The 16,848-nt window shown below is 41.7% G+C and overlaps 1 protein-coding gene across 5 annotated transcripts in view; it reads right to left on the bottom strand.

Moving 5' to 3' along the window:
• Positions 1-346: 346 nt before the first annotated feature.
• The window catches only part of AHCYL2 (adenosylhomocysteinase like 2), a 201,391-nt gene continuing 184,889 nt past the window's right edge, over positions 347-16,848 (bottom strand). For all 5 annotated transcript variants that reach the window (XM_023223445.1, XM_023223446.1, XM_023223448.1 and 2 more), the window contains 5 exons: positions 7,605-7,703; positions 5,602-5,670; positions 5,403-5,481; positions 3,979-4,099; positions 347-3,504 (listed from right to left, as the gene is read on the bottom strand). In XM_023223445.1, the coding sequence (XP_023079213.1) occupies positions 3,498-3,504; positions 3,979-4,099; positions 5,403-5,481; positions 5,602-5,670; positions 7,605-7,703 (375 nt within the window). In that variant the 3' untranslated portion in view covers positions 347-3,497. The remainder of the gene's footprint in view (positions 3,505-3,978; positions 4,100-5,402; positions 5,482-5,601; positions 5,671-7,604; positions 7,704-16,848) is intronic.

Below are 16,848 nucleotides of genomic sequence, written 5' to 3'. Positions count from 1 at the left end.
TTTGGTCCCAAACTGGGGGATGCTGATTTCCTGCGCTTTTCAACTAAAAGGGAATCAGGGACCTAGAACTATGGTTTAGTTTCTCTGCCTTAAGCCTACAGTCCTCAACTCCCCAGGGTGGTGGTTCTGAGAAGGCAGGTTCTTTACACACACAGCCAGGATGCACGTGTGTGCTGGCAGGTAGGAGGGGAACAGCATATTTATTAACAAAGCTAAGGTCATTCAAACATGCCCATTGGTAATATTTTCACATCCTTGCCCTACAGCAGGATCTCTAGTTTGTTGCCCAGAGATCTCGCTCATCTCTGAATTCCTACTTCACAGAAACAAGAAATACCCTTAAGAGTCCATGTTAAGAATATTTTATTTGTTTTTTGAGATTACATAGTCATTATTGCTGATCTAATACAATCACTTAGACATAAAGATTTCCAAGAACTTCTCAGAAATGATGATCCTTAGAAGTTTTTTTCCTTTCAGTAAGATGACAGAACTAGATGATTACGTATATATATAGAGATATATATATGTGTATATATATAGTTTAGAACCTGTCCACATATAATTTGCTGGTGTTGCCTATTTTCCTTCCGTAATTTTCCTTTATTGAGAAAGCTTAATGCAACAATGCATTTTGATTCCTTTTTTAAAAACCATGGCAAAGTTAATTTTGAGAAAACCACAGGAGCAGCAATATCAGATCTGTTCAGAGAAAAGCGAAGCAGCAAAAAAGCTTTGCAAGAGTATGTGGCCATGGGGAGCCGTGCTCATATGGGCAAGTAGGATAGGGAGGGAGGAGAGCAGAGGGAAGGTAGAGTAGATATATTTTTTTTTCTTTGTTTAAATGAAAAAAAGAAAACTGAATATCTCCATTAAGAAGGCAAAAAAGTGCCAGGCACGGTAGCACACACCTGTGGTTCCAGCTACTCTGGAAGCTGAGGCAGGAGGATTGCTTGAGCCCAGGATTTTGAGACTAGCCTGGGCAACATAGTGAAACCCTGTCTCTAAGGGGGAAAAGAAAAGAAGGCGGCAAAATATTAGCACAGATTCATTGTAGAGAAAATGGTATGTATCCTCCCAGACTGGAGCCACATACAAAGAGATAATTAGCCTTCTTTCCCGTGCTTCCAGATAACAAGGATGCATCTAAGGTAAGAGGTTGGAGGAAAGAAGACACATTGCTCTGATTCCAAGGGTAGAGGGAATAATGACCGATTTCAACCCTAAGATAGAACCCAAATACTTAGGAGGCTTGTGGTTCTTTCTTCTTAATGTTGATGGCACAATGTTCCTACAAAGAAGAGAGGTCATCTGAAACTCAGAGGCAAATAACTCATCATGGGCAGCAACACTGGCAACCTAACTCAGAAGCCCAGTGTGGCTCCTTTTTTATTTGGAGTGGGTCTCTTCACTATAGCAAGGCAGAATGTACTCCTTAAGTGCCAGCACATAGTAAGCTCCAGAGAGCAAGGCTTTGCTGAGAAACAGCAGGTTATGATTTTTGGTCTAAGAATACAATAGGCTAGAGACCACATATCTGCCAAATGGAATCTGCTCTGGATATAAGATAAGGTACAAAGATCTGAATCTCTTGCTAAAGGGACCCAATTAATACAAAAATCAGGACTAGGTAGGCAAAAGGAAGAACTGAATGTCTTAGTGGGATTTTTAGCATTTATGATCTTCCTTATAAAAAAGAATATAACCAGTACTTGCTGAGACATATGGCCTCTGAAGAACTGTAGTCTATGGGCTGAACTTGTATACTATTTAATGAGGCAAATAGTCATTTACCAAAGTTCCACTTCCTACTTCCAAAAGTAAGGTCACTTTCAGACTAGCTCTGAGAGTGTATGTGAAGACCAAGAGAAGTTGGAGAGGGTGGAGGTAGAAGAGAATCAGGATGGGAAGGTTATAGTGGTCATGGGTGGTCTGGTGTTTCCTTGAACCACCTTGGTCTTGAGACTTTGAGGCAGATCAGCGTAGGAAAAAAGTGGGAAACAAACAAACCTGAGAGTGTTAAATAGGATCGATAAGGGGAAGAGGCTTATTTAATTCAAGTTTCCTAGGGCCACTCCAGACTAACTCTTAGAACCAATCTGGTCCCAATGAAACCCTTGAGACCAACGGATCAGTCTCCAAAAGGAATCCAATTTTTTGGGTGGGACATAAAATGTCACACTGCCCACAACACATTACTAATTCTTTTTGTAGCACTGGAGTTATTCAAGAAACTGCCTCTGAAATACAGAATCCTCAAATGGAAGAGTTATAAAAGATATGCCAGCACAGAAGACCACAGATCAGATTGCAGATCTCAGTTTCATCCATGGCAATTGTCAAAGGAATGAATGTCTGACGAGGTTCAAACTAGTCAAATTAGCTTTGATAATCTGGGTACAGTTTACAATTTCATCTCTGTATCCCTCAGCCAGTCAAGCTGCAATGACCTCCCTGGGAAACAAATAAATATACTCTGCTTCGTTAGGGTATCAAGCTCTGAATCTGAAAGACCAGTCTCATTTCCAAAGCCTATACCCCTAAGTCCCTGGAAAAGTATGCCTTTCCCTACTCAGTTTCAGACGTAGCTTTAGGCAATAGCAGGAAGTTTCAGGAAGCAGTGCTTCACAACAAGCTCTCCTTTTCTGAGATAGTATCAATCTGGAGGGGCTTCCTTGGAAAATATCCAATTAAATGACAAGGAAGTAAAACTATGGGTCCCAGTGGAGCTGGCCCCACTTCCTGAGCAGAGGTTGGCTGGATTAGAAAGACAGTAAAACAAATGTCTAACAAATACCAAAACTGTGGAGGAAGTAATGGAGGCACATCCCTTTTGCAACCAGCAAGTGTTAAAATGGACATAAATATTCAAGGAGAAGAAAGGAGTCCTGGGTAAGAAAGGAGACCCCTGGTAGGCACAGCACAGCTGAGTTCTTGATGTAGCTTGGCAAAGCCATAAATAACACTCCTTCCTTATTAGCCTTTATATAAAGAAGGCAGTGATAGTGATGGTCAAGACTGGGAATCCAATCTTGCCTGAAACACTGGCCATGTTAATTCCCAACGGCCTCACCTGGGGAAGGGCCAAAGCTGAGAAAAGCAGGTGCTGAAAATTTATTCCAGAAAACTCCAGGGAATGGGGAGTATGGAATCTCTGGACTAACTTGTGAGCCTGGACAAGAGGAAAAATGGCCACTGCTGAGGATTCAGTCAATGGGGAATGATGCAAATGATGCACTGGGAGCAGTGACCCCATTTCTGTCCTTCCTCAGCCCGTCCTCTGTGGCTCTCATGGCCCTCAGGGCAGTAACCACACTCTGGGCCAATGCTACAGGCACAGGATTCTTGATTTTAATAAATAAATAACCTAACACACAGGGTGAGCACGGCAGGCAGCTTTGATTGGAGAAGCAGCTTGCTGAATTCTTTCTTGTATAGTAGTGGAGAAAAGGCTTGGAGTTCTATTCCTTAAAACTTCTGGTTTGAGTTACAGGAACTTAATACCTGGAGGGAAAAAGAAAGATGAGACTGTGATGTTATCAGCTAATGGGGATGCTGGGACATGAAGAGCCTGCCTAAAGGTGTAACAGGAGGCAGAGACTTTCCTGAAGTGTACAGTGACAGGAGATTACTGTGTCTCCTTTTCACATCATTGAAAAAGGCCAGTATTTCTCCACAGAGAGATAAAAATCATGGCAACAAGATGAAATGGGGAAAGGAATTAAGGAAGGGGAACTTTATTTAATGAGGCAAATAGCCACTTACCCAAACTCCACCTCTCTGTCTCCAAAAGGCAAATTCAGGAAGGGGAACACTATTTAAGGCCTTGAAGAGTCTTTTGAGGGTGGCAGTGAGGGGAAGTGGGTTCATTTTTCTGAGTTCATGTAAGCGTATGTGGTTGGGGATGCAAAGACCAATTCCAGTGCACGAAGCTCATCACTGCCCAGGTGTCCCTGATTTCTGGGGAGCCCAAGGCACCTGTAGTAATTAGGCTTGAAGGGCCCATTCTTGTTGAGTCCCAGATACTTGGCCTGTTCATCTGTCAGCTCTGTCAAGTGGGCATCAAAGGTAGGCAGGTGTAGGCTGGCCACATACTCATCTGGAACAGACCACAGAAGCCCTGGTATAAGCATTCATGCCTTTTATCTGATGGCTGTTGTCCCCAAGCTAGGCCTCAAAAAGTTCAAAGACACCTTCTAATTCCTGGAGCTGAATGAAAAATGTTCAACCTTTGCTCACTAGTCCTCAATTCTAAGGAACAGCTGCCTTCAGCTTCAAGCCTAGTGCCTTCCAAAGCCTTAACAATTTATCCTTAATAACTCTTTCAGCTTTGAACCCTGCCTTCCAGAAAAGTACGGGAGAGATGAAAGAAACAACAGGCATCAAAATTTAAAAGACGCAACAGGATAATATGGGAACTAAATAATGGGAAGCTCCAACTTTAGTTTTGCCTTGGAGTCCATAAGTTGGGTCATTTATGCCTGGGGAAACTTGAATGGAAAAACTAAGGATACTCTCACAGGATAAATGGGATAAATGAACTGTTCGCTTTGCTTTTAGTACTCTTAATTCTTACGGGTTTCTGTTCACATTCTATTATCTGACTACATAGAACTTATTCATAATCTTATGTCATTTCCTGTGTATTTGTTTGGTCTCCCAACTTCATTACATATTCCATCAGAATATGTACTGTGCTGTTGCTTTTATATTCTTCTAAAGTGTCTACTAAAGGGAAAATATATCAACTTTTAACAGTTGTTATATACCTAGTGCTAAGGCAAAACAAAACCAGAAGCTGATTTATTACCTGATCTTTGCCTGAGGAGTTTATAAACACACTGTATCAGTTCAGGTGCTTGAGGCAGGCTCTTTAAAAATTTAAGACAGGTTAATGTTTCTCTTATACAAAACACCCACATAACTGAACAGCTCCTATTCCACATCTCTCCTTTGGCCTGAAGTATTGGGATTGGTGTTGGAAAGCATAGTAAGAAAGTCTTTGTGTCATCTGAGAAAAGGCTGGTAGGGGCTATTTGGCAGTCTAGAATTGGAGTAAGTCAGATGTCACGAGGTAGGAGATAATTCTTCTCTTTTAAGGGAAGATTTTTTTTTTTCTTTGAGATTCGCACATAAAGATACTTTAAGAGAAAAAAAATCCTTAAAATTCACAGGCAGGTAAAATAAATCACAGCAAAATGTCACCACTTTGCTAGGGCAACACATGTTGAAAATGGGATAAATCAACTGGGAATGGGACCTAGGAATCCTAACTCCTACTTCACAAAATGAAGGTACCTTTCCCCCACCAATACTTAAGTAAGCTAAGGCCCCCAAAATTCCTTTAGCCTCAGACTCTGAACTACTTTGGTAAGGATGGAGATGGAAGAGTAAATACTTACCCATTTTCTTGGGCAACAGGTAGACATCCTGCTTATAGCGACCCTCAGGAGCATTGTAAAGCTCTATCAAGGCAAGAGCCTAGAAAAGCAGAGAGATGGATGCTGATGTGCCATTCATGGCAATCTACCCAAGCAAGTGAAACCTGGTAGGTCTGAGAACCCTCTCCAGACTACTGCTGTCCCACTCTGGAAGCCTTACCTGAGTAGTAGCAGTGATTGAGAGCACAAATGTAGGCACTGTGGAGCAGCTTAGGTTCAGCAGGCGGCCCTAGTGATCAAAGATGAAGACACAAATGGATTAGGACAAAGTTGTTGGCCTTTGAGTAGTGAGGGAAGAGAAGCGTGACTGCCATTTTCCAAACACTTCCCGACTAACACTGCTGGAAAAAAAGCAGCTGTTTAATATATAAGAACTAACTGACTGACATTTAAATGAAACCACTAAAATTCTGGAAAATCTGATGAAACTAATAGCTAAAAGATTTCTGGAATTATTTGAAAAGGAATATAGATGGTCATATGACACTGAGGCTTATGCCAAATATCAGTATATTTCTCTTTAATTTTCCACTCTCTACAGCAAAATATCCTCCTTCTGAGGATCGGCATTCCTTTGACAGACTGTCTTGAAATAAACAATGATCAGCCAAATCCAGGGACAATCTCTCCAGGTTGTGAGGGGAGATATCTTTGGACTTAGGAAGCTGTGATGATTGATTGATTTATTAGATTGAGTCTCCCTCTGTTGCCCAGGCTGGAGTTCAGTGGCATGATCTTGACTCACTGTAACCTCTGCCTCCTGGGTTCAAACGATTCTCCTGCCTCAGCCTCCAGAGTAGCTGGGATCACAGGCGTGCACCACCATACCCAGCTAACTTTTGTATTTTTTATTTTATTTATTTATTTTTTTTAGTAGAGATGGGGTTTCACCATAGCGGTGATGATTTTTGTGCTTATCCTTCAGTTTGGTTCTTCTGAATTCAAAGACAGCCTTGTCAGCCTCGCATTTTGAGTTGGTGATTCAGATAGCAGAAGAACTAGAAACTGCCCCCAATGCCACCCTTTCCTATTCTGTTTCCTATGAAGCCTGACCACCTTTTTGCTCAACCATGTAGCACAAAACATCCATGGTACTTGCTTTTGTCACCAAAATTACCAGGTGGGGACCTTCTAGGGCAGCTAGAAATAAGTCATCAAGTCAGCAGACTGACATCAAAGCTATTAATGCATATTTAGCAATCTGCCCATCTCCTCCTCATATACACTTCTTCCTTGTGAAGAAATAGTGCAGTCCCTTTACGAATGCCCTAAAGTATCTGAGAAGATGAGATAAAGTGAGGAAAACATGAAGAGAACAGTAAGGACACTAAAAACCCCTAACTTATGGGCCCCTAGATAAAGACCATGTATCTTTTACATTTTCATATTCAGGTTCTTTAATATAAAAAAAGAAAGAAAAAAGACTGAAAGTCAAAATTGAGAAAAGTATTATTATCCTCCTTGTTATTTTGGTATCTTTCTCTGAAGAAGAGAAAGCTTCAAGGTAAGAATAGAAGGCATCATTATAGCTGTCAGGAATCCAGGACTAGGGAGGAGGAGCTTTTAAGAAAGGAAAAGGGGTCAAACATTGACATGGAAGCCAAGTAAAATGAAAATCAACAGTGTCAATGTGAGCTAGGAGCTAGGATGAGGAAATATCAATTAAGCAATTGATATCTAGGTAGATACCTACTACACATCTGGCTCAATTCAAGGGAATGGACATTCAAAAACAGGGAATCTATCAGTAAAAACATACATTCCCAGAGCTTGCCTAAGATAGTTCTGGTTACAGTCGGGAATATCTACTTTGTGCTTACTGATTAAAGCATCCCACAAATGACATTATCTCTTTGCACACATCACTTAAAGTGGCACTGGTTCTATCTGTGAATTCCTTCTACAGTAATAATCATTATCTGACTCAACCTGTGGATTGACATGGAGAGACGGGATAATTGGTGGAAAGTGGGGAACCAAAATAGTTTCTTAATTGCAGAATGAAAAGATCTTTCACAATTAGAAGTAAAATCCATTGGGAAAGTAGTCAAACTTGTGCTTAACAGAGGAGTTGAAAGTATGCGAGAACATGAGGAGGAGGGGACCTGGGTACTGCAGTCTCTCCTGTTGTGGGGGAGTATTTTTTGCCAGTCTCAGCCTTACCTCTGCCAGCAGTACTATCCTCTTGCCATCAGGCCATATCACATGGTCAACTTGAGATCTCACTCGCTCCCAGGTCAGCTCTGGTGTCCGCAGACTCGCCTGGAACACATACAGCAAGTACAGCATTAGCCATAGCAAGCCCCACTGTGGGGACAGAAAGATGTTGAAGGGAGCCATTTCAAATAGCAGGTTGAAAGAAGCAACCAACATGCCAGATGGAGAATACCTGTCCTGTGTTGGTTAGGACTGTTCCATTTCAGGGAATTTAATCTGAGGCCCAGCCAGGGAGGGATCACTCAGGATGTCATTCCACAACATATACTGTGTGCCCACTCTCACAGTAAAAGGTGCTATGGGAAATACAAAAGAAACCAAAGACATGGTTTCTGCCTTCAAAAAGCTTCTACTTTAGCTGGGGACACAAAACAATACATATGTGAGAGGAAAAAAATGCCCTTAAAGTACTTACAAAGCAACATGCAAACAAGTGCAAATTAATACAGTGCAAACTGAATATATAAGTGCTAAAGAAACACAGAAAAAAAAGGAAGAACACAGCTGAGTGGGTTTAGTAAGAGGCCAAATGTCCTAAACATAGCATGCTGGGGCCCAAGGTTCTGCCCTCATATCCCAAGGTCCCAGGTTCCACCTTTTCAATGATGGTGGTCCACCCTAGTTACAGAAGCTTTGTGACCTAAGTGCAAATGTGAGGTAGCCTTTAAAGAAATGCTTAATGGTAGAGTAAAGCTCCCAATGGCTCACCCTCCTTCCATTTCTGTATATTGTATATTCAGAGAAAATGAGAAAAAAATGTTATTTTTTTTTTTAACAGCAGCAATCAAATAACAGCCACAGGGTGTAGACTTAAGACAACGCCTTCTTTCTTCCAATAGGCAATGCCTAAAATAGAAAGTGAGTTCATATTCCAAAACTACCCATTGGCTCATTTGATAAAATTAAGGAGTCCTGCCAAATAGTTTTCAGACAAATAAAGAGAAACGCTTTTAGTTATACAATAATGATTTATTTACAGGGTACATACCATATTCTAGGCATTGTAGTAAAGAGCATGAATATAGATAAGACTGTGGATTCCTTTACTGGGCTGTGAACCATTTATGGACAAAGACAATATCTTCTTTTCATTTTTGTATTTCAAGGTCTATTTAAGCAAACAATGGTATGCTAAGCTAAAGTTTAGAAATTCATGGTTCCTATCCATGAGGAAGTACCAATGTAGTGGAAAAGACATATACAATTATATTTCAGTGCATTCAGAACTATATTAATGGTGTGGACCATTTCTTTATTAGGTAGATGGGAAACACATATAATTTCTTGAAATGTCAAGTTTCATAAATTGGTTCAACCTTTCTAGAGGGCAATTTGGCAGCAGCTAGCAAAATTTTATATGTACCTAATCTTTGACCAATCAGTTTCACTTTTTTAGGTCACGATCCTATAAAAATACTTTCTGAAGTTCAGAAATATAAGTGCCCAAGAATGTTCAATCCAGCCTTATTTATAATAGTGAAAAATGTAAACAAACAAGGGAATGGTTAAGTAAATCAGGGTAGTTCCATATAGTGGAATATTATACAACTCTTTTTAAAAAACGTACTACAGCAAGAAGCTCCAAAAAAAAGATAGACATGTATGTGTTAACATGAAAACCATGAAAACTATTCTTTTTTTTTGTTTTTTTGAGATGGAGTCTCACTCTGTCACCCAGGCTGGAGTGCAATGGCATGATCTTGGCTCACTGCAACCTCTGCCTCCTGGGTTCAAGCTATTCTCCTGCCTTAGCCTCCCAAATAGCTGGGATTATAGGCACACGCCATCATGTCCGGCTAATTTTTTTTTTTTTTTTTTGAGACGGGGTCTCGCTCTGTTGCCCAGGCTGGAGTGCAGTGGCCGGATCTCAGCTCACTGCCAGCTCCACCTCCCAGGTTTAGGCCATTCTCTCGCCTCAGCCTCCTGAGTAGCTGGGACCCAGGCGCCCGCCACCTTACCCGGCTAGTTTTTTGTATTTTTTAGTAGAGATGGGGTTTCACCGGGTTAGCCAGGATGGTTTCGATCTTCTGACCTCGTGATCTGCCCGTCTCGGCCTCCCAAAGTGCTGGGATTACAGGCTTGAGCCACCGCGCCCGGCCATATCCGGCTAATTTTTGTATTTAGTAGAGACGGGGTTTCGCCATGTTGGCCAGTCTGGTCTCGAACCCCTGACTTCAAGTGATCTGCCTGTCTCGGCCTCCCAAAGGGCTAGGATTACAGACGTGAGCCACTATGCCCAGCCCACTCACTATTAAGTGAAAAGAAACAAGCTGCAGAACAATATAGTGTAATATCAATTATGGAAGTTTTTTGCTTATTTTAAGCATATTTATAGTATTTGCATTTTTAAACTAAGCAAGTATTACTTTCAAATTGGAATTTTAAAAAATAAATGTTATAAATAAATACTGTAAATATAAGGGTTAAAAAGAAGGGAAAGGCACAGTGGTTCACGCCTATAATCCGAACATTTTGGGAGGCCAAGGTGGGAAGATCCCTTGAGCCCAGGAGTTCAACATCAGCTTGGGCAACATAGTGAGACCTTGTCTCTATAAAAAAAAAAAAAAACAAAAAAAAAAAAAACAGAATTAGCTGGGCATGTTTGCGTGTGCCTGCAATGTCAGCTACTCGGGAGGCTGAGGTGGGAGGAATGCTTGAGCCTGGGAAGTTGAGTCTGCAGTGAGCTGAGATTGTGCCACTGTATTCCAATCTGGGCGGTAACAGAGTGAGACCCTGTCTCAAAAAAAAAAAAAAGAATTTAAGCAAACAGACCATTTTGAGAAGTTAAGGAAATACGAAGTAGAATCCATTAGCCTTTAGAGCTTAGTACCATGGAGGGTAATGACCACAAAGAGTCAAGAGATACTCTTGGTGACAATGGCAGTTTTTATTGAGATGACAGGAGTTTTAAGTATTTCAGGTTCTTCACTTTTACAATGTTGGTGGGATTGTAAACTAGTTCAACCATTATGGAAAACAGTATGGCAATTCCTCAAGGATCTAGAACTAGATGTACCGTATGACCCAGCCATCCCACTACTGGGTATATACCCAAAGGATTATAAATTATGCTACTACAAAGACACATGCACACGTATGTTTATTGCGGCACTATTCACAATAGCAAAGACTTGGAATCAACCCAAATGTCCATCAGTGACAGACTGGATTAAGAAAATGTGGCACATATACACCATGGAATACTATGCAGCCATAAAAAAGGATGAGTTTGTGTCCTTTGTAGGGACATGGATGCAGCTGGAAACCATCATTCTTAGCAAACTATCACAACAAGAGAAAACCAAACACCGCATGTTCTCACTCATAGGTGGGAACTGAACAATGAGCTCACTTGGACTCGGGAAGGGGAACATCACACAATGGGGCCTATCATGGGGAGGGGGGAGGGGGGAGGGATTGCACTGGGGAGTTATACCTGATATAAATGATGAATTGATGGGTGCTGACGAGTTGATGGGTGCAGCACACCAACATGGCACATGTATACATATGTAACAAACCTGCACGTTATGCACATGTACCCTAGAACTTAAAGTATTAAAAAAAAAAAAAAAAAAAGACTAACAAGTCAAAAAAAAAAAAAAAAAGTATTTCAGGTTCTTAGTATTTCACACCCCTAATCTCCCAGAGGCCAAGCAATCTTGGTGATTAGGAGTAAAGAGCTAAAACCCATCTTAGGAAGTATTCCTTGGGAAGAAAGATAAGGCAGAATCAAGGAAAGGACACTTCTTATGAACATAAGAAAATAACCAATGCTTAGTAGAGGCAGTTTACTAGAGCACTGGAATGGCTATGCTGTAGGTGAAAGTCTGACAGTAAGTTTAAAAAGGGGTTTGAAGAGAAACCTGGTTAACTTATCTCTATCACTGTCCAGGAAGCTCCAATAACCTGCCTATTAAGGCCTAGTCAGCAGTCACATTCCTCAAGAGCAGAAGGGTTTTCTATCTTATGGCTGGCACAGCTTGACAGAATCTCTCAAAAACATCCAGTTGTCTTTGCTGTGGAACTATAATCACTAAACAACCTACCAGGAAAAGGGATTCCTGTGCAGACTACGTTCCCAAACCAGGTGTACATCCCACCATAAACTGGCCACTCATTATGCTTGCACAAATTGGTCTCACATAATTCTGAACAGTGCACATCTGTTTTTTGTTTTGTTTTGTTTTTTTCAGGGAGAACAACTGTGGTTCTAGTCCTGTAAAGCACAAAGTCTCAGGTTAAATCATTCTTTGGCTGGAAAAAATGTTTAAAGCCTATGTACTTAATGGTTTGACCACCTGAATTGTGAAGCTTACAATTTACACAGGCCTTCTATGTGATGCACGTGGGTAAGCAGGTCTGCTTTTTTTTGAGACGGAGTCTCACTCTGTCGCCCAGGCTGGAGTGCAGTGGCGCTATCACGGCTCACTGCAACCTCCGCCTCCCGGATTCAAGTGATTCTCCTGCCTCAGCCTCCTGAGTAGCTGGGACTACAGGTACACGCCACTACGCCTGGCTAATTTTTGTATTTTTAGTAGAGATGGCGTTTCACCATGTTGGTTAGGCTGGTCTCAAACTCCTGACCTCACGATCCGCCCGCCTGGGCCTCCCAAAGTGCTGGGATTCTAGGCGTGAGCCACCACACCTGGCTGCAGGCCTGCTTTTAAGAGAAAGCAAACATATAAAAGAAAGATATGGCCAAAAGGCAGTGAAGAACACAATCCCTATTCCTAGGTCCTTCAATATTCACAGCATTCATATTTCTCAGAAAAAATGCAGCTTTCTAAATCATCAACTCTTCTGATGAGCTGCTCCTTCCTAAATATGCAGCAGGCAACATCTCAAGTTTAGGTAAAACTATGAATTCCTACCAAAAAAGGAAAAAAAAACTCTTCAAAAATTTTGATTACTAAAAATATCTGGATACTTACCAAATCATTCTCCTACAGTTTCACTTAGCTGACTGGTAATGATTTCCCTCTTTTTCTCACACTGTGCATCCAATCCATTTAGCAAATTCCATTAGTCACAACCTTTCACTTCTTATCACCTCTAACACTTGCCCATGTAATCCAAGCCACCACTTTCTACAGTCAGAAATACTGAAAGAACCTGCTGTTATCCCTATCATTAGTCAAGCTCCAGAATGTTTTCTTTATACAAAAGCCAGAGTAATTTTCTTTTTAGAGACAGGATGTTACCATGTTGCCCAGGTTGACTTCTAACTTCCTGGCTCAAGCAATCCTCCCACCTCAGCCTCCTCAATAGCTGGGGACTACAGGCATGAGCCACCACACCTGGCTTCCAGAGTAATTTTTAAAAACCTAAGCATTCAGGACATAGGCATGGGCCCTAAGGACTTCATGTCTAAAACACCAAAAGCAACTGCAACAAAAGCCAAAACTGACAAATGGGATCTAATTAAACTAAAGAGCTTCTGCACAGCAAAAGAAACTACCATCAGAGTGAACAGGCAACCTACAGAATGGGAGAAAATTTTGGCAATCTACTCATCTGACAAAGGACTAATATCCAGAACCTACAAAGAACTCAAACAAATTTACAAGAAAAAAACAAACAACCCCATCAAAAAGTGGGCAAAGGATATGAACAGACATTTCTCAAAAGAAGACATGCATACAGCCAACAGACACGTGAAAAAATGCTCATCATCACTCGCCATCAGAGAAATGCAAATCAAAACCACAATGAGATACCATCTCACACAAGTTAGAATGGCAATCATTAAAAAGTCAGGAAACAACAGGTGCTGGAGAGGATGTGGAGAAATAGGAACACTTTTACACTGTTAGTGGGATTATAAACTAGTTCAACCATTATGGAAAACAGTATGGCGATTCCTCAAGGATCTAGAACTAGAAGTACCATATGACCCAGCCATCCCATTACTGGGTATATACCCAAAGGATTATAAATCATGCTGCTATAAAGGCATATGCACACGTATGTTTATTGCAGCACTATTCACAATAGCAAAGACTTGGAATCAACCCAAATGTCCATCAGTGACAGACTGGATTAAGAAAATGTGGCACATATACACCATGGAATACTATGCAGCCATAAAAAAGGCTGAGTTTGTGTCCTTTGTAGGGACATGGATGCAGCTCGAAACCATCATTCTCAGCAAACTATCGCAAGAACAGAAAACCAAATACCGCATGTTCTCACTCACAGGTGGGAACTGAAAAATGAGATCACTTGGACTTAGGAAGGGGAATATCACACACCGGGCCTATCATGAGGAGGGGGGAGGGATTGCATTGGGAGTTATACCTGATGTAAATGATGAGTTGATGGGTGCTGACGACTTGATGGGTGCAGCACACCAACACGGCACAAGTATACATATGTAACAAACCTGCACATTATGCACATGTACCCTAGAACTTAAAGTATAATAATAAAAAAAAAGAAAAAAATTTATAAGAAGAAAATTTATAAAAAAAAAACCCAAACCTAAGTCAGCTGGGTGCAGTGGCTCATGCCTGTAATCCCAGCACTTTGGGAGGCCGAGGCTGGCGGATCACGAGGTCAGGAGATCGAGACCAGCCTGGCCAACATGGTGAAACCCCCAACTCTATTTTTTTTTTTTTTTTTTTGAGATGGAGTCTTGCTCTGTCCACCAGGCTGGAGTGCAGTGGCGCCATCTTGGCTCACTGTAAGCTCCGCCTCCTGGGTTCACGCCATTCTCCTGCCTCAGCCTCCTGAGTAGCTGGGACTACAGGCGCCCGCCACTACGCCCGGCTAATTTTTTGTATTTTTAGTAGAGATGGGGTTTCACCATTCACAGGATAGTCTCGATCTTCTGACCTTGTGATCCGCCCGCCTCGGCCTCCCAAAGTGCTGGGATTACAGGCGTGAGCCACCGCGCCTGGCCAACCCTGACTCTATTAAAAACACAAAAAATTAGCCAGGCATGATGGTGAGCACCTGTAGTCCCAACTACTCAGGAGGCTGAGGCAAGAGAACTGCAGGTGATCAACCTGCCTCAGCCTCCCAAAGTGCTGGGATTACAGGTGTGAGCCATCGTGCCCGGCCTGTGCACCAGTTTCATTTTGAATCAAGTACATGCCTGACAAGGTAGTTAACTTCTTAGTTTCCCAACTGAAAATTAAGAATAAGAATAATGCCTCATGGAGTGGTCAAAAAGATGAAATGAGATAAAGTAAAAATACAAAAGGTATATGTCTGCATTTGGAGTTATTTTTATTTCAGAGTTTCTTGAGGGTTTAGAAAGGAAAATTCCTTCCCCTTCCCTTCCTCTGAAGATTTCCCATTAGGGCCCAGGGCATGACATCAATACTTCCCTTTAGGCCTTTCCCCTTAGGGGGCTCTAGAAGCAAAGTCATCCAGGAAATGAGAATCATTTGCTGGATAGTTTTAGAAATACTAATATCCTTGATCACTCAGCAAACAGGTAGTATGGCAGCAAAGAGGCAGTATGGCACATAAATGAAACTTAAGTAAAAGAAAAATAAAGAACCAACTACCAACTAAATTATTCATTGTAAGCAAAATATCATGGTAAGAGAGAGTAATAAGGCCATACCACTCAGACACCCCAGGGTAGACAGAGGCTTTGGTAGGTTGTTCTGCCAGCTATTTTTTTTTTTTTTTTTTTTTTTTGAGACGGAGTCTCGCTCTGTTGTCCAGGCTGGAGTGCAGTGGCCGGATCTCAGCTCACTGCAAGCTCCGCCTCCGGGGTTCACGCCATTCTCCTGCCTCAGCCTCCCGAGTAGCTGGGACTACAGGCGCCCGCCACCTCGCCCGGCTAGATTTTTTGCATTTTTTTAGTAGAGACAGGGTTTCACCGTGTTAGCCAGGATGGTCTCGATCTCCTGACCTCGTGATCCGCCCATCTCGGCCTCCCAAAGTGCTGGGATTACAGGCTTGAGCCACCGCGCCCGGCCCTGCCAACTATTTTTAATAATGGAAGAACAGAGCACAGAATTTAAAAGGGAAACCATATATAATAAATATTATCCAATAAGCTCTCAGTCCATCAGCTGGTCCTTACCTGGTAATGCTGAAGCTCAATCAAAGCAGCCCTCAGTGGAGATGAAAGCATGCTTTGCTTGAGCCACTTACCCAGAGAGAAATAAAGGTGTGCCATAAAAATGCCAGAAAAATTTAAAACCAGAGTAAAAGTCACACTGAGAGATACTTTGGTAAATCTGAAAATAAACAACACTTGGCTGGGTGAGGTGGCTCACACCTATAATCCCAGCACTTTGGGAGGCTGAGGTGGGCAGATCACAAGGTCAGGAGTTTCAGACCAGCCTATCCAATATGGTGAAACTCTGCCTCTACTAAAAACATAAAAATTAGCCAGGCATGGTAGCGGGCGCCTATAGTCGCAGCTACTCTGGAGGCTGAGAAAGGAGAATCACTTGAATCCAGGAGGTAGAGGCTGCAGTGAGCCAAGACCGTGCCACTGCACTCCAGCCTGGATGACAGAGCGAGACTCCGTCTCAAAAAAAAAAAAAAGAAAAAAACACTTCTATTAACTATTACTTGGGCAACTTATTAGTACCAAGTGCTATTTTGGATTGGAAAATTATAGGGTGAATATAACCAAATTAGAGAATCAAAGTGATATATTTTCCAGGTTTGAAGAATACATGCTACTACACAATGGCACTGGATTGATTGTGACACCTGCAGACACAATACTACAGTTTGAAAAACATGTGAGGGGTGACCACGCCCAGTAAAAGAGAGGGATAAAAGAAGAAACCACAGTATTTGATACACACAGTCAATCCTAAGCAACAGAATCATCCCAGCCCATAGATTTCTCTCCCTTATTTCCTTGGACCAATCTACTTATCTCATCTTTATGGTAAAACCAAACACCCCCAAAATACTGACTACCATACTGATTCACATTCATTGTATCACTTAGCTTTGAGTTTGTATCATTCATTGTAGTTTTGAGTTTATCTTGCTCTCAATCCTAAACATAGAAATAAGGCTTACAGTGTAAACAGGCATCGAGCTTGAATAGAAGATGACAATCATTTAAAATTATTAAATTGAGATGAAGAAACTTTATAGTCTCCACAAATACAGGCTATAGGGCTAGTAAGTGAAAAGATGTGGACAACTCTGCCAGGACACTCATGTTTAGGATGGCTTGTGACACTGCTCTCTCATTTTCCAG

The sequence above is a fragment of the Piliocolobus tephrosceles genome, chromosome 8 (assembly GCF_002776525.5).
Source record: "Piliocolobus tephrosceles isolate RC106 chromosome 8, ASM277652v3, whole genome shotgun sequence".
NCBI classification, from domain to species: domain Eukaryota; kingdom Metazoa; phylum Chordata; class Mammalia; order Primates; family Cercopithecidae; genus Piliocolobus; species Piliocolobus tephrosceles.
Note: the sequence above shows the minus strand (reverse complement) of the source record. Positions and strands in the feature narration are given on the sequence as shown.